Raw genomic sequence first — 24,371 nt, 5'->3', positions numbered from 1 at the left:
TGTTAGTTTTTTCCACCCCACCCCCACTAGAGCTGTACTTTGAGTGTCCTGTCTTCCATTCTTAATTAGCACTTTTCTTAGACAAATATCACCACCTTCAACACCTCTTTGATCCTTTTGTCTGTGACATCTTTTGATTATCTGCTCGTATCACTGCTTATCTCCACAATCACCACACCCTCAACTTCTCTCTTCCCCCCCCCCCGCACCCCCCCACCCCACCCCCCCCCCCCCCCCCCCCCACCTTAAACCAGTTTATATTTCTCCTTTCTCCTAACTATGCTTCAGTTCTGCCGAAGGGCCATGAAGGCTCGAAACGTTAACTGATTTCTTCTCCGCCGATGCTGCCAGACCTGCTGAGTTTTTCCAGGTAATTCTGTTTTTGTTTTGGATTTCCAGCATCCGCAGTAGCTTTTAGCTTTTTGTTTTTATCTCCAGGTTTAATTTAGTTTTGTAAGAAACCTATAAGACTTGGTGGTCTTACTACTGAATTCAAGGCACGTATCTCGAAATTTATACAAATTTCAAAACAAATTGTGACAGTTGTTTCAAGTTTCCCTTTGGGATTTGAGCAGTTGTGCCATAACATCAGTAAACTGGAAGTTATTGAGAGGAGTTGAGGAAGTGAGAGACCTTGCAGTGCATATCCACAGGCCCTTGAAGGTGGCAGGACAAGTAGACAAGGTGGTCAAGAAAGCATATGGAATGCTTTCCTTTTATTGGGTGAGGTGTTGAATACAAAAGCAGGAATGTAATGATGGAACTGTATAAAACGCTGGTTAGGCCACAGCTGGAATTTTGTGTACAGTTCTGGTCACCGCATTACAGGAAGGACATAATTGCTCTGGGGGGAGTGCAGAGGAGATTTACAAGAATGTCGCCAGGGCTTGAAAATTGCAGATTGGATAGGCTAGTGTTGTTTTCCTTAGAACAGAGGAGGCTAAGGGGTGATCTAATTGAGGTGTACAAAAGTGAGGGGCCTAGATAGGGTAGACAGGAAAGACTTGTTTCCTCTAGCTGAAGTGTCAATTATCAGGGGGCATTGACTTAAGGTGATTTGTAGAAAGATTAGAGGGGACATGAGGAAAATCTTTTTCACCCAGAGGGTGGGTGGGCATCTGGAATTCACTGCCTAAATTGGTGGTTGAGGCTGAAGTGCTCAACTTATTTAAAAGGTGCCTGGATCTGCATCTAAAGTGCTGTAATCTGCAAGGCTACAGACCAGGTGCTAGAAAGTGGGATTAAAATGAGCAGCTAGTTTCTCTTTTTTTCTCTTTTTGGCTGGCACAGACATGATGGGCTGAAAGGCCTCTTTCTGCACCGTAACTTTCTATGGTAAATCGAGAAGGTGGAAGGGAGAGGGGAACTTCATGAAATTACAATCATCAGGGAAGTGATACTGATCAAACTGATGGAGCTGTAGGCTGACAAGGGTCTTTAAAAGAGGTGGCTAATGAGGTCGTAAATGTGTTGGCGTTAATTTTGCAAAAGTCGCTAGATTCTGGAAAGGTTACTGGAAAGTAGCAAATATAACCCCCCTATTCAAGAAGGGAAGGAGGCAGAAGACAGGAAACTATAAGCCAGTTAGCTTGACATTTGCCGTGGGGAAGGAGTTAGAATTGATCATCTAGAACATTATAGCTAGGCACTTAGAAAAGCTCAAGGTAATTGGGAAGAGTCAGCATGGTTTTGTGAAAGGGAAATCATGTTCAACTAATTTATTGAAGTTCTTTGAATGAGTAACATGTGCTGTGGTAAAGGGGAGCCTGTAGACTTGCTGTACTTGGATTTCCAGAAGGCTTTTGATAAGGTGCCACATCAAAGGCTATTGCAGAAAATAAAAGCTCATGGTGTAGGGGGTAACATATTAGCATGGACAGAAGATTGGCTGGCAGAAAACAGAGTATGCATAAATGAATATTTTTCTGATTAGCAGGATGTGATGAGTGGAGTCCTGCAGGGGTCTGCTGGGACCTCAACTTTTTACATTTTATATCAATAACTTAGATGAGGGAAGTGAAGGCAGGGTAGCTAAATTTTCAGATGACAGTTATGAAGAGGACATGAGGTTGCAGAGGGATATAGATAGTTTGAGCGAGTGGGCAAAAATTTGGCAGATGGAGTATAATGTACAAAAATGTGAAGTTGGCAGGAAGAATAAAAAAGCAGGGTATTACTTAAACAGAGAATGGCTGCAGAATTCTGAGATGCAGAGGGATCTAAGTGTTCTAGTGCATGGATCACACGAAGTTAGTATGCAGGTACAGCAAGTAATTAAGGCAGCTAATGGAATGCTAAGCTTTATTACGAGAGGAATTGAGCATAAAAGTAAGGATGTTATACTTCAGTTATACAGGGCATTGGTGAGACCACAACTTGAATATTGTGTGCCATTTTGGTCTCCTTATTTAAGGATGGATGTAAATGCTTGGAGGCGGGTCAGAAGAGGTTTACTACATTGATATTTGGAATGAGCGGGTTGTCTTATGACAATAGGTTAGAAAGTCTGGGCTTGTTTCCACTGGAATTTAGAAGAGTGAGAGGTGACTTGATTGAAGTACATAATATCGTCTTGACAAGGTGGGCGTGGAAAGGATGTTTCCTCTTGTGGTTGAGTCCAGAACTAGGGGGCACTGTTTAAAATTAGCGGTTGCCCTTTTAGGACAGGTGAGAAGTTTTTTCTGAGGGTTGTGCGACTTTGAAACTCTGCCTCTGAAGGCGTTGGCAGCGGGATCATTGAATATTTTTAAGGCAGAGATTGATTCCCTTGCCTAACAAGAATCTATCTAAGGTTGTCGGAGGTAGATGGGAATGTGGAATTTGAAACACAAACAGATCAGCCATGATCTTATTGAATGGTGGAGCAGGCTCGAGGGGCCAAATGGCCAACTTCTGATCCTATTTCGTATGTTCATAGGACTAGTGGGACAATATCTCTTGTCAAACAACCTGCCAGTTTCTTGCTGCCACCAGCAAACTTACCACGTGATGGAGGCATGCTTAATGGACAGATGTTAAAATGGGGACCCAATACCAATTTCTGACTTGGCAATAGGGACGCTACTCCAATTTTTGTAAATGTATTAAGAAAAATTAACTCTGCTGTCAAAATTATCATCCTCCCCCGCCGCCCACTCCAACCCAATAGGGAAAACATCTAGGGTGAGGTAAAATGGTGTGTTCCCAACCACCCCCACCTTACGAAAATAAACCTCGCACCAGCATTGGGACAAGCTTGGTGCTTTTGGAAGGCTGGTGGCTATAAACCCCAACTTCATTACTATTCCAGCAAATAAGTAGGTTTCAGGGAATTTCTGGATGTTTTTCTTATATCAAGGAGAGGGTGAATCCTTGGCCTAGTGTGAGGAATTTTTCCGTTCTCTATACTGCATTACATTTCAAACCTTTTCTCTTTGCTTTGTACCACAGAACAGCTTGGTTAAACTCGGAATAGCCACCTTGGAAGAGGTCACCCACTGGTTTACTGGCGGGAACATTAATCTGTCTGGGTGAGCACCTGGTTCAAGCACGTTTCTGTGCATCTCACTCTGTGTGTAAGGCTGTGGGCGCTGTTTACTGACATCCTCTGCTTTTCTAGAATGTTCTGTGCAAGTTTTATAGGCCATGACCCAGCAGTGCTGACATTAACGTTAATTGCACAGCAGAGATACAAGGGCGATTCCTGGCACCCACGCAAAGGCCGCTTGGGGAAGTGCAAGTTTTCAAGTGCAGGAGGAGGTGTAGCGCGTGAACGAGTTTTATCAATCAGTCACATGAGGGGATCCTCCAGCGTAAAGAGGTATCCTTGGGTATTCTGACAGGTATGGTCGAACTCTGTTAACGCTATGGTCAGTCACCCCGTACACATGCGCCCTCCCTCCCATGCTCCTTCTAACAGCTCCCCCCTTTGTCTAGGGTTACTAATTTGGCATGTAATAATTGAAACTCTGCACTCTTATTCCTACAGGTAGTAAATTATTGTTTGAGATTTTTTAAATTGTTAGTTTTACATTTTCATTTTTTTTCTTCCCTCTTTTTCTCAATCAAATCTTTCTTTCTCTTTTTCTTTTGAGTATCTAATTTGACTCTAATTTTCCCTATTTCTTTCTGTGTCACTCCTCTATCTCTTTCTCAGTCATTAAATTGCACTGATTAAGGGAGATAGACTGTTCTCCCCACGGTTCAGAGACCCTTATTATTAGCTCACACTTCCAGCAACTTATAGGGCAAAGGTTTTAGAGCCAAAGAATGAGGGAGGAAGTTTAAATAATGGGGCATGTTATGATGTGCCCCACTCCAGCAAATTCTGGCCTTTTGTATCCCGAAAAAAGCTCATTCATGGATACGCTTAGTGAGCCAGTGAGTTTTTGTTCCAGACATGTCAGCAAGGCCCCAGGTTCTCCCTGTACTGAGTTAGCTGATCTCAACCAAGGCTACCATGGTATTATAATTAGTCAGAGTACTCCTGGACCAGAGAATGGTAAAATCAGCCATTCCTACTCCTGAATGTTAATTGCACAGCAGAGATACGAGGTCGATTCCTGGTACCCACGCAAAGGCCGCTTGGGGAAGTGCCCTGCTGGAGAGTATTTGCGCAAATTGCAAATGAGGACAGAATCAAGTGTGAATTTAATTTCCTGTATGGCTGAATAGTCTGATGACCTTCATTGTCCAGATTCACACACAATAGAATGGTTGCAGTGCAGAAGGAGGCCATTTGGCTTGTTGTGTCTTTGCTGACTCTCTACAAGAGCAACTCAGCTGGTCCCTTTCCCCCACGGCTTTTTTCCTGTGGGCCTGCAACTTTTTTTTCTCTTCAGGAGCTTATTCAGTTCTCCTTTGAAAGCCACGTTTGAATCTGTCCCCACCAAACTCTTGGGCAGTGCGTTCCAGACCCTAACCACTTGCTGGCACGTCATCTTTGGTCAGTTTGCTGATCACCTTTAAATAAATGTCCTCTTATTCTTGACCCTCCTGCCAACGGGAACAGTTTCTTCCCTATATACTCTGTCCAGACCCCTCATTATTTTGAACGCCCCTCTTCTCCAAAGAGAACAGCTCTAGCTTCTCCAATATGTCTGTCTAACTGAAGTCCCTATCCCTGGAACCATTCTCGTAAAGCTTTTCTGCACCTTCTCTGATGCCTTCACATCCTTAAAGTGCAGTGCCCAGAACGGGACACACTACTCCAGCTGAGGCCAAACAAGTGTTTTATAAAGGTTCACCATAACTTCCTTGCTTTTGTATTCAACGCCTCTATTTATAAAGCCCAGGATCTTGTACACTTTAATAACCGCTTTCTCAACCTGCTCTGCCACGTTCAACAATTTGTGCACATGTACTGTCAAATCCCTCTGCTCCTGCACCCATATTAGAATTGCATCTTTTATATTGTCTCTCCTCATTCTTCCAACCAAAATGTATCACTTACTTCTCTGCATGAAGTTTTATCTACCACACGAGTACTTGGTCACTTGGGTGAATTATTAATGGCTGTTGGTATCCCAGGAACAGTACGTGCCTGTGCGAGGAGAATGAATGAAGTTGACATAGGGAGGGGGAGGAGGTAACAAAAGAATTGTTGAAAATAATAAAATGGCGTTATTTCGGATCACTGGTGCACATGTGCCGTGGGGAATTTGTCACGCTTGTGCTCGCTATTGGATTGTGTGTCAGATTACTGACATGGGCGCATCCCTTACCACAGTGCTGACTCTTGTATACCCTTTTCTCCTCCTTTCAGCACTGTGGACCTGATGGACTGGAACGATCTGATCGATAACCGTACAAAAGTTGCCAAGCTCTTTGTAGTTCCAAACCTGCAGGTACGGAGCCTTGAATATCACTGCGAGCAAATGTGTACGATGGTAGGGTTGTGAGGTACCTGTGTAGGAATGATGTGTGGGATATTTGTGTAGAAATGATGCCGGTGTAAGTCAGGGTAGTAACCTCTACCTGTTGCTGTCTTTAGTTTGTAGATTGTTTCACCTTACATTACCTGGGTGCCTGCTTCGCTGATGCACTTTTCTCCCATCCTAGCCTAAGTCCAGAGACCCCCATCACAAATCCCAGAGGTGGGGCCATCCTAACTGAAATGATGCCTCACACTTGCGGGATATGCCACAGTGCCCACCACCCCAATTCGCCTGATAGCAGTTAGAATAGCCCACAGACCCTTTGAGCTGAAGGAAAAAAGTCTGGTATATGTCTTCGCTCCCAGTTGACGCTTTGTCACTTCAGAATGAAGCAATCGCTCCCCTCGCGGGTTGGTTACCCTACTCCAGTAAAGACTCCTTTCAACCAGTAGTGGAACCAATCCCTGCTAAGAACGGGCATAGGTTCCATTGAACATATCTTGTAGAATTTTCTGCCTGAGAATTCCCCCAGACTCCTCATCCCTCCTTAAGGTGAGAGTGTGAGAGCCTTCGGACCTTCTCCCACTCCCACCTTAGAATTTAAGAGGCCTCAATTTGATGGGGCACAATTCAAGCTGAATGAGGTATCAATCCAAATTTCTAGCCCTCTTGGATGTTGTTAAGACTGTTTTTCCCCCTCAAGCCACAGGAGTTTCAGAGACTCTTGTACCTTGATGAGGCTTGACCTTTCCAAGACATTTTTCTCCCCTTGTGTTTTTAACCGAGCTGTATTTCATGTTTCTGTTTTGAAGTTCTTTATTTTTGTCCCCATATTGCTTGCTGGAAGGTTTTGGCATAATGGACGGCAATATCTACGCTTTGCATGCAAGGTAAAGCTCCCCCTGCTTTGTTTCCTCAGCATTTCATTGTCCAGTGAGATGTGAAGTAAAGCTTCCTATTGCAGCAGAGTCACAGAGTGGTTACCGCACTGAAGGAGGCCGTTCGGTTCGTGTCTGCGCTGGCCTTCTGAAGGAGCAATTTACCTCCCTGGCCTTCTCCACGTAACCCTGCACATTCTTCCTTTTTAGTTAATAACCCAGTTCCCTTGTAAATGCCTTGATGCCATGCTCTCACCACTCCCTATCTCTGTAACCTCTTCCAGCTCTACAACTCTCAGCCAACTCTGTGTTCCTCCAACTCTGACCTCTTGCCATCCTTCACTTAACCGAAGGCACGACTGCCAATTGTGAATTATCTAGGCTCCAAGCTTGGGAATGTTCTCTCTTCTTAAAGCCCCTTTCTTTGACCAAGCATTTGACCATGTTTTATGTTCTTGGTTATCAGGTTCGCTTTGTCCAGTGAATGCTAGCTGCGTCCTTCATGTAACACATTAGTTGGTGCTTGAAACAATATAGGCAGAGAGACCGATTAGCTGAACAAACATTGGTGGTTTACTGGAACTAAGAACAGAGCACTAACACAATGTGTGCTTCCTCAATCACCTCCAGCTCTCGGCTTACAATTACCCAAGTAGCCCACTCTGTGTAGCGATTGGTCAATTAACTACATTCTCTTAAAGGTACGTAGCACTCCTCTTTACCACATCCCTCCTCCTTTACTTGAAAGTACAATTGACAAGCTTCACAACATCCCAATTATTTATATGAATAACTATTTACAAGGTAAGTCTCAGGAGCGTCGTAGCTCAACAGCCTCAGCAGGTTTTTCCGAGGCCCCCTTCTCAGGGGTCAACTGTGCCAGGCTCTTCGGTGGAATTGGGCAAGTTTGTGTCTTCGACCCTCTCTGGTCCAACAGGCCCCACCGGTACTTCCAAATTGTGTGACATTTCTTCCACATGCGGTGCAGACTCGAACGCAAATGATGACGGCATTCCTTCTTGTGGGGCTGCCTCTCTTCTCCGGAGATGATCCCCACGTCGTCTAATTATGTGGCTGTTTACCAATACATTATAGGAGAGAGGTCCTGTTACAGCACTCACTTCGCCTAATAGCCAATTGAGCCTATCTCCAAAGTTCTTCACGAGAACTGTGTCTCCCACTGTGAAATTTCTTTCATGATTATGGCCATCACGTCTAGCCTTCTGGGCCTCTGGGCTTCTCTCCACTCTTTCCCCCCTCACCCCACCCCCCCCTAAATTTGGATGAGAGTTAGATGGGTGCGGAGACGTTTCTTCATTAGTAATTCAGCGGGGGCAGAACCAGTGGACGTGTGTGGCATCGTCCAGTATGTGAACAGGAACCGTGACAATCTGATGCTGATGGAAACCCCGTCCAGCTTTTTCATCCTGGACTTAAAAGTTTCGACTGCCCACTCAGCCAAACCATTAGAGGCAGGGTGGTAAGGCGAGGTTTTGATATGAGTTATTCCATTGTGGGTTGTAAACCTGTGGAGCTCCCCGCTGGTAAGTGCAGTCCCGTCATCTGACATGAGCACCTCCGGTAACCCGTGCACTGCAAAATTCTGTCGCAAACAATCTATGGTGGCAGATATGGACTGGACTTCGTAGACATCCATCCACTTGGATTGGGTGCCTATTAGCACAAGGAACATCATACCCAAGAAGGGCCCCACGTAGTCGACATGTAGGTTTACCTATGGCCACCCCGGGCATTCCCAGGTGTGCAATGGAGCTAAGCGGAGGGGGGGGTGGGGGGGGTAGCTTTTGTATCTGCTGGCATTGAAGACAACTTTTGACTAGGGTTTCGATATCCGCGTCCATCCCTGGCCACCACAAGTAGCTGCGCACGAGCATCTTCATCCTACTAATGCCATGTGAGCGCCATGTAATTCGTCTAGTCATGGCCTTAGCCCTTTCGGGGGCACGATAGTCCTTGCTCCCCAGAGCAATATGCCGTCTTACCAGATGAGCTCACATCTCTGATTGAAATAGGACTTCATGTTATCAGACTCCGGCTCACCCGACCATCCATTCAAGACTTGCTCCGGGACGCGAGGTAAAAGTGGATCTTGGCATGTCCACTCGGATTTGTTTGGCCTGGACAGGGGAGGAATCCAAAAATTTTGTACTAAGACAAGTTCCTGGGGAATTGGAACCTTCATGTTGTTATCTGGCAGGGGGAGGCGGCTCAGTGCATCAGCATGTGCGATCTGGCTTCCAGATCGGTGAATAAAAGTGTATTCGTACGCAGCCAATATCAGTGCCCACCTCTGGATGCGAGCAGATTCGATGGGGGGTATCACCTTATCCTCTCCAAATAATCCCAGCAAAAGCTTGTGGTTGGATATAATGTGAAAATGGCGACTGTGAAGGTATCGATGGAATTTCCAAACACCAAACACAACAGACAAGCCCCCCTCCTCAATTTGAGAATATTGTTGCTCTGCAGCACTGAGCGTGTGAGGTCTATAACCAATGGGTCGTTCGGAGCTATCCGCCGTCTGGTGTGAAAGTACAGCCCCTACTCCATAAGGGGATGCGTCGCAAGTTAAAATCAATCCTCTCATTGGGTCAAAGTGGACCAGTAGGGCCAATGATCTTAACAATTGCTTTACCTTCAGAAACGCATCCAGGTGCAGAGCTTGCCAAATCCATTTATGGTTTTTCTTAAGCAATGTGTATAACGGAGCCAGTACAGTTGATAGATTTGGGAGAAATCACCCAGAGTAGTTTATCATGCCTAAGAAGGCCTTTAGTTCTGTCGTGTTTCTTGGTGCAGGTGCCTCGCGAATAGCCTTGGCCTTTTCTTCCACGGGATGCAGGCCCTGTGCGTCAACCTTATGGCCCACCTAAACTACCTCTTAGGCTTGGAAAAGACATTTTTCTCGTTTCAAGCGCACCCCCGCTTGTGAGAAGCATTTCAGCACCTACTCCAAATTAGCTAAGTGTTCTTTAGTCAGTTCGTCCAGTGACTAACCAATAAACAACGACATGGGGCAGTCCTTGAAGCAGACTTTCCATGGTATGCTGGAAAATAGCACACGCCGATGAGACCCCAAAGGATAGTCAAGTATATTGATACAGCCTTCGATGTGTATTGATGGTCATGAATTCCCTAGGGCCTTCTTCCAACTCTACCTGCTGGTAGACGTGGCTCCTGTCAAGTTTTGAATGTGTGATGCGCCCTGCCAATTTCGAATATAATTTGTCAATCTTCGGTATTGGGTGTCTGTCAAGTTTGGTCACTCTGTTAACAGTTAACATAGTCACCGCATAAGCGAGCACTTTGGTCTGACTTCAGTTCAGGTACTGTGGGTACCGCCCACTCAGAAAATTACACCGGTTGTAAGATACCCAACTTTTCCAGCCTGTTTATCTCCATCTCGACCTTGTCCCGTAGAGCATAAGGGACTGGTCTGGCTCTGATAAATCTGGGGGTTACGTTAGGGTCTACATGGATTTTGTCTTTTGTAGCCCATGAATCCATCCGAGCTTGTCACTGAAAATAGAAGCGTACTTTTGTAACAATTCCTATAAGTCTCTTGCTCTGATTTGAAAAATCTCGGCCCATTGCAGATTAACCTTTTGGAGTCAGTTGTGACCAATTAAACTGGGGCCTGCCCCAGCTACTACAATAAGGAGTAAAGTTGCAGACTGATCCCCATACTGCACCAGGACTTGACTTTTCCCTTTCACTCTTATTTCTTCGCCTGTATATGTTTTTAATTTCGTGTCCGATTCTTCCAAACTTAAAGGATGGACTCCTTTATTCAAGTGTCTGAACATATGTTCTCCTATGACAGACATTGATGCCCCAATATTGACCCCCATCTTGGTGGGTTGTTCGTTGACTCTAATGACTTCCTGGATTGGCTCAGTTCTACCCATTTTCAGGTTGTATAATGAATAGATGTCAGATTCTGCTTCCTCTGGTTCTTCAGCAAGACAGATTTTGCGATTTCTACCTTTTTTATAAATGCTGTCTCGGCCTACAGTCTCGTGCCACATTGTGACCATTGTGGTGGAAGGAAAAACATCCGATATTTCTGAACTGTCGATCGCCTGCAGGCTGCCTGGATGCATTTTTCTCATTAATGCCGTGGGTTTTCACTGTAGTACTGTTGTTCTTCAATGGTCTGTACATAGTGGGCGTTTCCCGCCTTTCTGCGGAGTCCGACATTTTCGCGCCCTTTGTTACTGGTCCTTCCCGCCCTACAAGATGGACGGCGCCATTTTGTGTATCTTTTATTGCCTCCGAGTCTCTAACAGCGCTCTCTAACAGCGCTGTCCACGGCTGTTGCCAATTCTAATACCTTACTGAAGTCTAGATTAGGTTCAGATAATCGCTTTTGAATAGCATCGTCCCTGATTCTGCATATCAATCTGTCTCTCAACATTAATTGAAGTCCGAACTCTCAATATTCCGTTAAACCCTTTAAAGCAGCTACATAGCCAGTGATAGTCTCTCCTGGAAGCCTATTCCTCAAATTTAATTTAAAACGCTGCATAGTAACTGAGGGCTTTGGCTTCAGGTGGTTTTTTAACAATGTTTACTAACTCGTCGAAAGCCTTCGTATTGAGGGCGTTAGGTGACGTGAGGCTGCGGATCAGCCCATATGCTTTGCTAGGTTTTCGAGGTAATGAGACCAGTATTCGGAGAATGGGTCGAATGGTTCAAGATGCCCAATCTGCGGCATACCCTGACTAAGGAGACTGCGCTTTCAAACAGCTTTCAAGGTAGCGGAGATGTAATGTAGCTGGCTTACCGCGGCTTTCTTGATTGCCGTCAATTGATCCGGTTTATCCTCGTCACCAGTTTTGTTTTTGATTATCAGGTTCGCTTTGTCCGGCGAACGCTAGCTGCACCCTTGATATTCACACATTAGTTGGTGCTTGAAACAATAAAGGCAGAGAGACTGATTAACTGAACAAACACTGGTGGTTTATTGGAACTAAGAACAGAGCACTAACACAATGTGTGCTTCTTCAATCACCTCCAGCTCTAGACTTACAATTACCCAAGTAGCCCGTGCTGTGTAGCGATTGGTCATTACAGTCACATGATCAATTAACTCCACTTTACCACACCATGTGTCCCAGCCTTTGACTCGGTGGTAGTTCTTTTCCCCGAATAGCACTCCTGTGAAGCACCTTGGGATGTGTTATGACATTAAAGGTGCTGTTTAAATACAAGTTGTGTACAATTGCTGCAGATATCTTTAATTGTACATGGACTGCAGTGATTCAAGGAGGCTGCTCACCACCGCCATACCACCAGGACGATTAGGGATGGGCAATAAATGTTGGCCTTGTCAGTGAAGCCCACATCCCTTGAATGAATGAAACAAAAACTAATCTGTACCTCCATGTCGAGAGATGGCTCTGATGGTTGGAGTAACGGCTGTTTGTTGTTTTTTCTTGCAGACAGGTGAAATTGAACCACTTCTCCTAGAGTTCACAGAGGAGGAGGAGCTGCAGATGAAAAGGATGCTGCAGAGAATGGATGTCCTGGCAAAGGTAGGAGAGTTTAGTGCACAGGGAGCTCTACTGGAAACTCAAGTCGTTGGAAGTGTTTAATGGTGCAGCAGGGACACTCTCAGCTCTTATGAAATGCAATGCTCTTGCTTCCCAGCCACTCCTGTGTTTCTCCCACACAGAAATGTTCTCTCCTTAGACCTGTTGATGGGTGTTATGTCAGAAAGCCAGTTGCCATGTTTTGTATTAATTTAGATGCCAATTTCAAGATGAAGCAGCCAAAGGCATGACTTTGTATGGTGACCACAGTGAAGCTTTTGTTTTATTTATGCTGGGGGAAGCATGGAGGTGTTGTTGCCCTTTAGGTTTGGGACTAAAACGATCACGTATTGACATTCCCACACTCCGCAGGAGGCCGTGCAGAAGGGGGTCCGCCTCATGGTCGATGCCGAGCAGACCTATTTCCAACCGGCTATCAGCAGGTTGACCCTGGAAATGCAGCGGAAATTCAACACTGAGAAGCCTGTCATCTTCAATACCTACCAGTGCTACTTGAAGGTAAGGCACTCCTTTGAGGGGGGGTGGTGGGTTGGGGGTTTGGGACTAGATGGTTGTCACCTGTTCTCTGCTGTCATGTGTGTTGTGTAGTGGCTGTACTGAAACTTGAGGGATATAGAGGAAAGGCCCATGTTTGTGATGGCTGCCTCCTGAGTAGATTCTCTCCAAATCCCATCGGAGCGGAGCGCACACTCTGTGCAAGGATAATCTCACTGAGGCTATTACACACTGGCTGAGGCCAGCCCCTGTGGAACTGTAGCTCGGTTGGTTGTAGCACTCTTGGGAGAAGAAAGAGAAAAAGAAAGAACTTGCATTTATGTGGTGCCTTTTGTGAATGGAGGACATCTCAAAGTGCTTTTTAGCTGATGAAAAGCTTCTGAAGTGTCATCACTGGCTGTCGCGCATTTTCACACAGCCATATCCCACAAACAATAGGATATATTTTCCAGGATACCGGGACAAACTCTGCTGCTCTTGAAAATAGTGCCATGGGATCATTTATGTCCATCTCAAAGGACAGACTGGGCCTCATTTAATGTCTCAGCCGAAAGATGGAACCTCCAACAGTGCAGCACTCCCTCAGTACTGCACAGAAGTACCAGTCTAGTTTATGTATGTGAGTCATGAAATGGGACTGGAGCTACAAGCTTCTTACTCTCAGTCAAGTGTGCTATCAACTGAGACCTGACCCAGGAAGGGAGATGAATAGCTTAGACGGAGGTCACACATCCCAGAGGAGTGTGGAGTGTCTATTGGCAGAGTAAGTGATGGGTAGCGTGAGCCAAGCTTTGAACCAACCACAGTCTTTATAGAGATTTGACACTGGCCCATTCTGTCACTGAACTGTTCTCCAAGGCCTCACCAAAGCTACACTGATGGTTTTCCATTTCCTTTCCATACCCCAGGATGCTTATGATAACGTGTCTATGGATGTGGAACTGTCCCGCCGGGAAAACTGGTACTTTGGAGCAAAGCTAGTGAGGGGTGCTTACATGGCCCAGGAACGAAAACGTGCCAGGGAAATTGGATACGAGGATCCCATCAACAATACCTATGAAGACACGAATACCACTTATTCCAGGTAGGGAACCTTTCTGTGCAAGAGGAATGAAGGGAGCTCACTTATGGCTCTGCAGGGATTTTCTCTCTGTGTCTTTGTCTCTCTCTCTCTCTCTGTCTGTTTGTCTGTGTGTCTCTCTCTCTGTCTGTCTCTCTCTGTCTGTCTCTCTCTGTCTGTCTCTCTCTGTCTGTCTCTCTCTGTCTGTCTCTCTCTGTCTGTCTCTCTCTGTCTGTCTCTCTCTGTCTGTCTCTCTCTCTCTGTCTCTCTCTCTCTGTCTCTGTCTCTTTGTCTCTCTCTCTCTGTCTCTCTCTCTCTGTCTCTGTCTCTGTCTCTCTGTCTCCCTCTCTGTCTCTCTCTCTCTGTCTCTCTCTCTCTCTCTCTCTCTCTGTCTTTGTCTGTGTGTGTCTCTCTCTCTGTCTGTCTCTCCCTCTCTGTCTCTTTCTCTCTCTCTCTCTCTCTCTCTCTCTCTCTCTGTCTTTGTCTGTGTGTCTCTCTCTCTCTGTCTGTCTCTCCCTCTCTGTCTCTTTCTCTCTCTCTCTCTCTCTCTCTCTCTCTCTGTCAGATGAATGTTGCATTCTTGCCTTGGTTCAGCAGCTCCTTGTGGATCATTTTGACTATTGCGTTAAGGAACTGTGGCCTTTTTAAGGCAGGGAATTTACAACTTTGGGGCAGGTCAGCAGGCACTGCCAAACCTTCTGGCTGGGCTGTGGATTGAGCAACTAGTCATACCATGTTTAAAAACACACGCATGGGCGCGTGAACACATGCACATCAAGTGATGGATTGGCAGAATGTGGGAGGAGGATTTCCCCTGAGCTTGATGTTGCCTCAGTCATTCAGCAAGGTCTCAGCATGGCTTTGTTACCACCTGTGTGAACGGAATTAGACTAAAGTCAAAACAACAGCAATAAGCAGTTTGTCTGTCCTGTAAGTTGCTGTCCAATAGGGTGCTTATTCTTCCTGTTGTCCTTGTATCTGATGGGCAGGTGCTGGATTTCTGGAGTTTCTGACCTTCTGCTGTTGTCATTTCAGGTGCTTAGATTACATCCTGAATGAAATCAAAGTGAACAGGAAGGCCAACGTGATGGTGGCCTCACACAATGAGAAAACAGTCACATATACACTGCACAGGTAATGGGGGAATGCTTGGCCATGCATCGTTTTGGGTCCTGCATTACTAATGTGATTCTGGGATAAGGGATGTGGTTACATCGCCACTGCTTTTACACTCCCCCACAGGAGTGGGGGTTATGGCACGGAGCATTGTTTGGCCAGTTGAGATCTTGTTGCATCTCTCCCCTCCTCTTGACTTCCATCTGACACCAGCAGTGTGTTTTGGAAGAGTTCTGTGATGTTACAAATAAAAATAAGTCCTTGTTTGTTTTAAATCACCCCCTCATCCTCTTTCATTGGCTCCTGAGTGGATTCATGAGAATCCTACACTGTTTGAATATTTTATTTGTACCCAGCATAAATTTGATTTTCATCCTTCAGAAAGGGGCATGTTGCCGGGCATGGCAGATCAGACTGTCTTTCACTTCCCTTTGTGTGCAACAGCTGATTGCCTCCCGGTGCCCACATCACTGCTCATTCCAATGTGAAGGCTCCTGAAGGCCACCAGTGATGAATCTAGTCTGTTCTTTGCTGGCACTGTGGGAAGCATTAATGCTGGAGACTTTTTCCTGTTGCTGAGCCCTAATGCACCCCTTAGCTCTTACTATGGTTCAGCTGTAGATTTTCTCATGTTTTCTTGCTGGGGCTAATGTTGATGTTACAACACAGGAAACTTGATGCCTTGGATCGTGTAACATCGCCCTTGAGCCTGTTTGTGGAATCCATAATCAAGGTTTAATGAATAGAGGGATCTGTTGAGATTGTAACCCGCCTGCTTGTACATCCCACTGTCCCTGCTGCTCCTGACAGCAGTAAATCTAACCTCATGCTGTGCCCATTTGAATTTCTGTTCATTAGTTGCTAACACCTTGTTCTTTTCCTCACAGAATGCATGAACTTGGGCTCCAACCGTCAGCTAAGAAAGTCTACTTTGGACAGTTACTGGGCATGTCTGATCAGATCAGTTTCCCCCTTGGTACGTGAACTAGAAACAAATGATCCTAACCTAACTGCTGGGTAACAGAACCTTATAGTCAATTCAGTGTCCAGGTAACCTCTCCTGCCGGGAGCGTTACTCATGTGTGGGGCCTGCCTTTTCCTGTATTAATTTGGATCCTAATTTCTCTAGTGCTTCCCGCTTCCTGGGATACATTCCAGAAATGTTAAATCCATTGAGATTATAGAAGATCATTAAAGGACATTTGTGACACAACCTAAAGTTTATTTCTGTTTGAAACATTGAGCATTGATGCCTTTTAAGGATCCTGGGACATGCGACTAGGTTTAACTCTCTGACAAGGTCCAGTCAACAGGAAGCAATGATGGAGCTAACTGGTAAATGCTGGAGGATTTGAGATGGGCTTACTCAGAACTCTTCATTTCAAATCCTAGGTCTTAAGAATACCAAAGTATCTGGAATAATGCCACCTGGACTTGGTTAGTGCTGCGGGGAGTGTTTTTCTTTAATATATAAGCTAACTCTCTTTATCCTGTCTTTCACAGGCCAGGCTGGATACCCGGTGTACAAATATGTCCCTTACGGTCCAGTGGAAGAGGTTTTGCCCTACCTGTCCAGACGTGCACAGGAAAACAAGGGCATGATGGCAGGAACCCAACGGGAACGAGAACTCCTGTGGAACGAGCTGAAACGCAGGATCTTGAAGGGCGATCTATTCAAAGTTGCATATTAGAGGGGTGTGTGCAAGAAGAGGGCCTGGCAGTTTGGTTTTAGAAGTGACCACTGAGTGGGGGAGGGGGTCATTGTCTTTGTATGTTGACGCACAAAGTGCTTTAATGGTGCCGGGGAGGGGGTGCTCTCTTATCACTTGATTAGGGGCACTCAAAGCTTTGGAACCAGTGTTTCCCTCAAACAAAGTTTTACGTAAAACATAATTCTGTTTGGCAGGCTTCAGTATCTGAGCCATCATTGGGCCTTGCCCTTTCTATGGTGCTGTGCAATTGATCAGCCCTTTCTTTCTACTGACTGTCAACCCACCCAGAGCCAATCGGATCTGTTGACATTTTGGTAGTATAAATATGGAATTAAAAATACGGCATGAGACTTTCACAAAAATAAAATCCTGGCTGGTGTTAAGGGGATGGTGGGCGTTCTCTTCATTTTATTTAACTTTTGGTGGAAAAGCCGCAGGTAAATGGCGTAGACACTGCACAGATTTCTGGGATTTTCGCTGCTGTACTGCAAAAAGGTGTGTCAGATGAGGTGAACACCTCCCTCAGAGACTCCCCCCTCCCCCTCCTCTGGCTCGCTGCATAGATTTGTTACTCGTTACTTGATACTTAAAATGTGTTTAGTAATGTAGAAATCCTTTTAACCATTCTTGAATGTATATTTTTTTTAAAGTAGCAATGGGTGGACATAAGATCCCCTACCCTGATATACTTAGCCCAATAACTTCCTTCAGATTTCTGGGAGAAGTGTTGGGCCACTCTGCTTCACTGCTTTGCAGAAGGATTAGAGTTGGGAGGTTCTCCCATGTCACATGAGGCAGACAAAGCACACGCTTATGCCTGTTTCCGCTGCTAGTTTTACATGGGACAGGTTGCCAGCCTGTGACCAGAGCCTATAGCTTGAGGAGCGTTACTCCACATCAAGCATGACTGACGGGAGACTCTCTCTAGCTGCTCTTAACGCCTGCCATTGGCATAATGGAAGGATTTCCAGGTTGATAATCGACCTGTTTGACTACGTTACAAACACAGCCTCCACGCCATCAAGCCCTGGAGTGGAACTCGAGCCTGGAACTTCTGGCTTGGAGGTAGGGGCATTACCCACTGCACCACAAGACCTCCCTTGCAGAAGGATTGCTACGTCCTTACACTCTGACACTGTTTGCATCTGAACACCAATGGCTGTACAGAATGAGACCTCTTATCACTGATTGAACATTAGGTACATTTCACAGGAATTCTGCCATGTGTTGTATGAGCTGTATGCTCCATTTGGAGCGTGCTTGCTAGGTTTTAACAGTGTATTTACATATGTATATATTAAGTTGCTGCTGCAGTTACAGAGCAGTGATGAGTGTGACCTCAAACTATTGATCTCAAACTCAGCACTGGTGGTAGACTGAATGAATAATATTCAATTGTAACTTCATTTATAATATGAAAATTAACTCTGTTCTGTTAGGTGATTTGTCAGAGTTCGGGGTAAATGCATTGTTGCCAATCTAACCATTAACCTGTCATTGTTTTGTTGCGATCTGCCCTCACAAGGTAAGAAACTCCGTTGCGCACAAAAAAAAAATGAGCCAGTGTCTTTGGAGTGTTATCCCATATGGTGTACATTATCCCATATGTGGAGCACTTGATCTCCCATCAGCCACTTCCACATGTCAAGGAAAACTCCTCCCACGCTATCCCACCATGCATTTCAAGGTCAACTGTATCAAAGTTGATAACGCACTGTGTCAGGTCTGGGAATGCCTGATGGGTTAGCAAGTCATGGATAATCCTCTCTCTGATCCAAAAATGTGCCTCACCCTTTATCGGAGAAGGGCGTTCGTTCCCAGCAGCAGGGACCCTGTGGCCTCGTACAAGGAACAGTGACTACTTGATGCTAGACTTAAGGAAGGATTTCATTGCAGACAGCGGAGAAAAGAGGGACTGCCGTGGGGGTGCAGGACATAAGCCTGATCACGGCAAGCGGTGGTTCTTAAATACTTTTGGTTTTCAAAAGGATCAGTAAACTCGGATTTCCCCCCCCCCCCCACACATCTAAATTACAGGTTGGATATCTTAAATCCAGCTCCCCCCCTCGGTGAGACCATGCTGGATTTCGGATTTTCCCAGATTTTGCATTATCCATCATTAGAATTGCGTAGTATTGCCCAAGGCTCAGTGCTGCTCAGCAGAACCTCACCCCTGCTCCTGTAATCCGTTCACTGGATTTATTGACAAGAAACAGACCCCAGTTTTGGTTGGAAGGAATTGAATGGACCCAGCTCCGTTCACAGGAGGGTTATTTACAAACACTACTGAATGGGTCCGCTGAAATTTTATGATGTTGGAAGTCTGCGCACAGGACATGTAACACAGCCCCATCCCCCTGACTAGCCACGAGTTCTCCAGGGCTGCAGACCCATGGGGAGAATCCCGTTCACTATCCCGCCAACAGGCAGCTCTGTTCATAGAAGATGTTAAGTGCTGCATCAAAAGAATGTTTAATAATACTTTTAAGTAAGCAGGTTTTTACTTGGCTACTTGCTTACAGATGTAGCTGCCTTCATGTTCCTCTCTGAGGTGAGACAAGCCAGCCCAATCTGCGCTGTGCATGTTGTGGTCGTACTCCACTCCTGACTCTCACGACGCCCTCTGAATGCACATGTAGCTCAACTGTAGGCCGGCACTTCTTGGAAAGCACTTTCACATTATTTTGTGGACCCCTTGGAAAGTCTGTGTAGACCCCTAGGGACCATGGTTTGAGAACCACTGCTGTGCTGCTGTTGACTTGGATGTTGAACTGTTGCTGTTAATTTCTCCTTTGTGCCTTAGGAAGGGATATGGCGCCTCATCCCCTTTTTTTTTGTTGGGGTATTGTTTTTGCCGATGTTCATGATAATCATGAATTGGACTGCACCGTTTGACTGGGAATCGGGGGGATTTGATGTATCTGTGACTGAAGGGAAAGGATTAACTAATGGATTAATTAAATGCCTGCCGGCATCCGATTTTAGTGAAACAAAGATTTATGTTTCGGAGGACTTTAAATGTGGATTTTAAAGATTTGGGAATGCACTGTGTGACGGGGAGAGGGGCGCGTGGCCCAACAAGTCTGAAATAAGAGAAGCAAAACGAACTTCAGAAATATCAGACTCTAACCACTCATTTAGATAAGCCCTGTACTTTTGTAAGCCTATTACAAGCCCTTACTCCTTGAGGGATGTGATCAGATCAGAATGTCTGCGAAACTGTGGTGAAGTTTCCCTTAGTTTTCCTCAAAAGTGCCCATGGCATAGTGCCATTAGGGGCAAGGTTTGATTATGTGTCTTAGCTGCTAATGTTGTGGTGCCTAGTGCCAACCCCACAGCGAGCAAACAACTGGAGAGATCACTAGGCCATCAGATTATTTAAACTGGAGGAAGGGGGTGATGTTAAGGGGTTTCTTTTAACTTGTTTTTAAAGTTTTCCTGTGCTCTCTACTGATTGATCTTTTGTGAGTCGCATCCTGTTTCAATAAATCTATTTGTGTATAGATTGCTTGCAATGTGTGCGTGTTATGTTTTTAAATGTTTAAGTTAGCTGAGTGCCTGATAAAAATGTGCTTAACTCTCCAACTGACTGAGCAATTCAAACCAAATGGTGCAAATACACAGCAAGTCCCTTGACCCCTGAAAAGGACAAGTTTACTGTGTCCACTCTGACAATATACATACAGTAGAAATATTGTTTTCAGAAGCTCACATAGGGATTTTGGTCATTTTTCAGTTTACTTCCCCCGCCCCCAAACACCTTCACCAATAAATCCACACAAGTAAAGTTTGTTTGCCCAGTCAGAGGTTCAGAGTCTCCCCCACTTGCCTAACTGCGGAGAGATTAGTTGGGAAGAGCGAAGGTTTCGAGGTCCTGCTGGCTTTTGACTGCACCGCTAATCAGCACACAGCGACTGGTAAACATCCAAGTATTCATCATAAATTACTGGAAATGCACAGAAGATTAGTCCGAATCTGTAAAGCGAAAAAGTCATTAGCGTATCCAACACAGCATTGATAGTTGTTGACCAAGGGCTAATTTGTCATCCTGGGCAATGACTTGTTAGTTTGCCTGGGAGACAGATGGGAAGAATCCCAGCTCTTAAGGTCAATCTATTCCTCCAGTTCCTGTTGTTGATCTGAGTTGGTTTGTCGATTACCAGCTGCCTTGGGTTTTGTGGAGCTGACTGGCTCAGATATTGATTTTGCACAGAGAATCAGTCAAATTTTTTATCTTTGAACCAATTTGACCCTCTTTTTTAAAAAAAAATAAATTCTCCGTCTGCAGCAGGATGTCTGACAGTTGGTCATTAAGTAACGTAGTGGGAATAGGGTTGCTCTTGCCAGTCCACCATATTCCATTAAAACCATTCATTTTAATTGTGGGCTAGTGAGCATAAGAGTTAAAATTTCCAAATTTGTCTGCTTGAGGGATTCTCTTGAGCAACTTTCAAACAGCACAACATGCCATAAAATGAGTACATTTGACACCATCTCCTAACCGTAATCCAGTGAATGGTGATTTCACCAGTTAGAGGACCAGGACTCTTGGTTTTTAAATGGAGCAAACCAAATGGGGGAATTAAAAACCTACGGCGATTAATGTGGCACCAGCAGCTTTCCGGAGGGACTGGAAATAAGTGGGGGTTTCTCCTCCAACTTTTGTCAATGTCGGACGTGCAATGATGTCGTACCAGGAAGTGGTCGAGGTTTCGAGGGTGGTCTCGGGCAACTGGTGTCACATCAAGTGAGTGAGCTCCGAACTTCTGTGATGTTGACCTATAGGTTTTTCAGGTTCTGAATAAAGGCCTGGTTTCCCACAGCCGTAGAGAACAAAACACTTCATACAATACCTGGCCACTGATCGAACTGGCAAGGATTCGGAAGTGTGATACTGAGAGAAATACAACTATATTTTCGCAGCGCTGGTTCTTCCTTACTCGGATGTTCCTCGTGCATCGTCTTCCCCAACCCACAATCACACCTATGTACTGCTGAGCTGTGCTTTGCTAGAGGAGATGTCATGTTGTCATAACCAGAATGCACACCACTGTGAACCACAAGGACGTAATAGTGTGTCCGTGCTGCTAATCTACTATGCTGTCTGGACACGGTACTGGAGTTTAGCAATACTCCTATCTTGCACGGAAACAGATGCATGCATAAATACAAAATGAGATCTGCGGTTATGAATCAGTACAAAAAAAGCACTTCACTTGCATCATGGGGAGTATTGCAGAAAGCAGCAGTTGATTTCATGTAAATCTGCTACAACTGAAGCTTTGACTTCTATCATTAAACCCTTGGCTTAGTCACAATTGTCAAGTACATTTTGGATGATCAAAAGAAAGCGTGAAGAACAGGGTGAGATTCCTTTTGAATGATTTTGCTTGACTCTGGTAAAATAATTATATCAAATTATGAAGATTTTTTAAATGCTTTACGGAATTCTCATTTGTGAGTGTGAGACAGGTCAGAGAGCAGGTGCACAAAATATTTATGAATCCATGAAGGCTTGGTGGTAAATTAAAATCAATAACAAAACATCCTGCTGACAGGATATAAGTTTACTTCAGCTCATTAGAATACCTTCCCCACCAATTCTCTTGGTGAAATGAGTCTTTTTATAATTCTAATGTTAGAAGCCTTGATCCTTGGCTTCTCCATTGTTAACAGGTTCCAATGACACAATTACAACCTCCTCTCAACTCATATAATGGGAATTAAAAAGCCTAGAGCCAAAGAATCCACATGGCATTAACAGGGGGGAGAGGAGATGCTACTGCTGACCCTGCAGGAATTTGTAGAGTTAACTCATTTACAAATTGAGTGTAAGGCTAAAAATACCAATCCTACGTCAAAAGGAGCAAAGCAAATGGGGGAATTAAAAACCTACAGTAACATAATGTGGCAACAGTGGCTTTCTGGAGGGACAGGAAATAAGTGGTGATTTCTCCTTCCGCTTTTGTCAATGTAGGACATGCAAAGATGTACCAGGAAGTGGTAGAGGAGTTGAGGGTGGTCTTGGGCAACTGGTGTCGCATCAAATGAGCAAACTCTGAACTTCTGTCATGTTAACCTATAGGTTTTTTTTATTTATGGTAAAGCTCACAGTGAAGGAAGCCATTGAAGTGTTGAGCTGGGATATGTAGAAGGGGGTGGCAATGATACTGAGTGGCATCTCTCTAATTCCCCAGGAGCAGACCAGTACCAGAATTTCAATGAGCTGACAAAGGACAAGGAGGAAAGAGAATTACTATTTTCCTCTCTTAACCTCTACCCACCCCAATGAACAGCAGCTTCAACTACACGGAATGACAAGTCATCAAGCACAGATCAATGGCTTTCTATCTCTTCCACCCGTAACTTGTGTTTGCAACTCCCATCAAAAATCTTACTACCGTACCAGACTTACACCTCCAAAGACATTAATGAATCAGTTGGATTTTTAAGCAATCCAAAAGCTTCATGGCCACTTTTGCTTTCAGATTTTTTAAACTCAATTCAGATTTTTAAATTGCCACAGTGAAAATTTCAACTCCTATTCTCCAGATACCATAGATGTTAGAGTACTTGGCAACCTTTGAAGCCTCAAAAAACCCCTCCAAAAACAGGGGTCGCCCTATATGCCAAGTATATAAGTGAACTGTCAGTGTTGGTTGTCACCATTTTTAAATGTCATCAGCATCTGATGCAGAATGGGCGTGTCTTAAACTCACGCACATCCTCGCAACACAGTCCATATTGCCTGCTTGATCTCTTACACCCAGTAGTGCGATACCAGTAAGTAAAACATATTTGTGGAGCGAAAAATTGAGGCTGACTCCTAATGCGAGTATAGCATACCATGGCTGTAAAGGCAGTCGACTTATACACCGAGTATATGCAAAACCATGATTTTTTGGGGCATGAAAATTGGGGTCATTTAATATGCCAGGTCGACTTTATGGTAATTATGAATCCAGTAGCATAATTAGGCTATCACACCTATGTCTTGTATCACGCCTTTTTCCATCATATCTATTTGCATAGAGATAAAAACAAAAAGCTAAAAGCTACTGCGGATGCGGATGCTGGCTGCAGTTCTGCCGAAGGGCCATGGAGGCTCGAAACGTTGACTGATTTCTTCTCCGCCGATCGCTGCAGTTCTGCCGAAGGGCCATGGAGGCTCGAAACGTTGACTGATTTCTTCTCCGCCGATGGCTGCAGTTCTGCCGAAGGGCCATGGAGGCTCGAAACGTTGACTGATTTCTTCTCCGCCGATTCTGCCAGACTTGCTGAGTTTTTCCAGGTAATTCTGTTTTTGTTTTGTTTTATATCTATTTGCATGTTCATTTAAAGTCTTTTCATTCCCTTACTTACTGAAGGGGAGTCCTCTCTGGTATCCTGGAAAATACCTATCCCTCAACCAACATCACTGAAACAGGTTACCTGGTCATTACCACATTGCTGTTCATGGGTCTTTGTTGTGTGCAAATTGGCTGCTTCATTTCCTACATTGCAAAGAGACGATACTTTAAAAGCACTTCATTGACTGTAAAGTGCTTTGGGATGTCTTGAGGTTATGTTAGACATTGCATAAATATAAGCCTTTGTTTCTTTTCACTGATATGATTTTTTATTGTCTGGCAATTTCCTGCTTTTTTATTATGCAGTCAAGATCATTCAACCTATGCAGC

General features: G+C 44.8%; 1 protein-coding gene across 1 annotated transcript in view; it reads left to right on the top strand.

The window, feature by feature from the left end:
• Window positions 1-20,195, top strand: part of LOC144687774 (proline dehydrogenase 1, mitochondrial-like) — a 46,767-nt gene extending 26,572 nt beyond the window's left edge. Inside the window, exons 7-14 of the mRNA XM_078554272.1 lie at window positions 3,430-3,509; window positions 5,744-5,825; window positions 12,199-12,291; window positions 12,661-12,807; window positions 13,713-13,888; window positions 14,900-14,998; window positions 15,868-15,956; window positions 16,484-20,195. Coding sequence (XP_078410398.1) covers window positions 3,430-3,509; window positions 5,744-5,825; window positions 12,199-12,291; window positions 12,661-12,807; window positions 13,713-13,888; window positions 14,900-14,998; window positions 15,868-15,956; window positions 16,484-16,671 — 954 coding nt within the window. The 3' untranslated portion in view covers window positions 16,672-20,195. The remainder of the gene's footprint in view (window positions 1-3,429; window positions 3,510-5,743; window positions 5,826-12,198; window positions 12,292-12,660; window positions 12,808-13,712; window positions 13,889-14,899; window positions 14,999-15,867; window positions 15,957-16,483) is intronic.
• The last annotated feature ends 4,176 nt before the right edge of the window (window positions 20,196-24,371 follow it).

Source organism: Cetorhinus maximus, chromosome 12 (genome assembly GCF_964194155.1).
Source record: "Cetorhinus maximus chromosome 12, sCetMax3.hap1.1, whole genome shotgun sequence".
NCBI lineage: Eukaryota > Metazoa > Chordata > Chondrichthyes > Lamniformes > Cetorhinidae > Cetorhinus > Cetorhinus maximus.
This window is presented reverse-complemented; position numbering and strand designations above follow the sequence as displayed.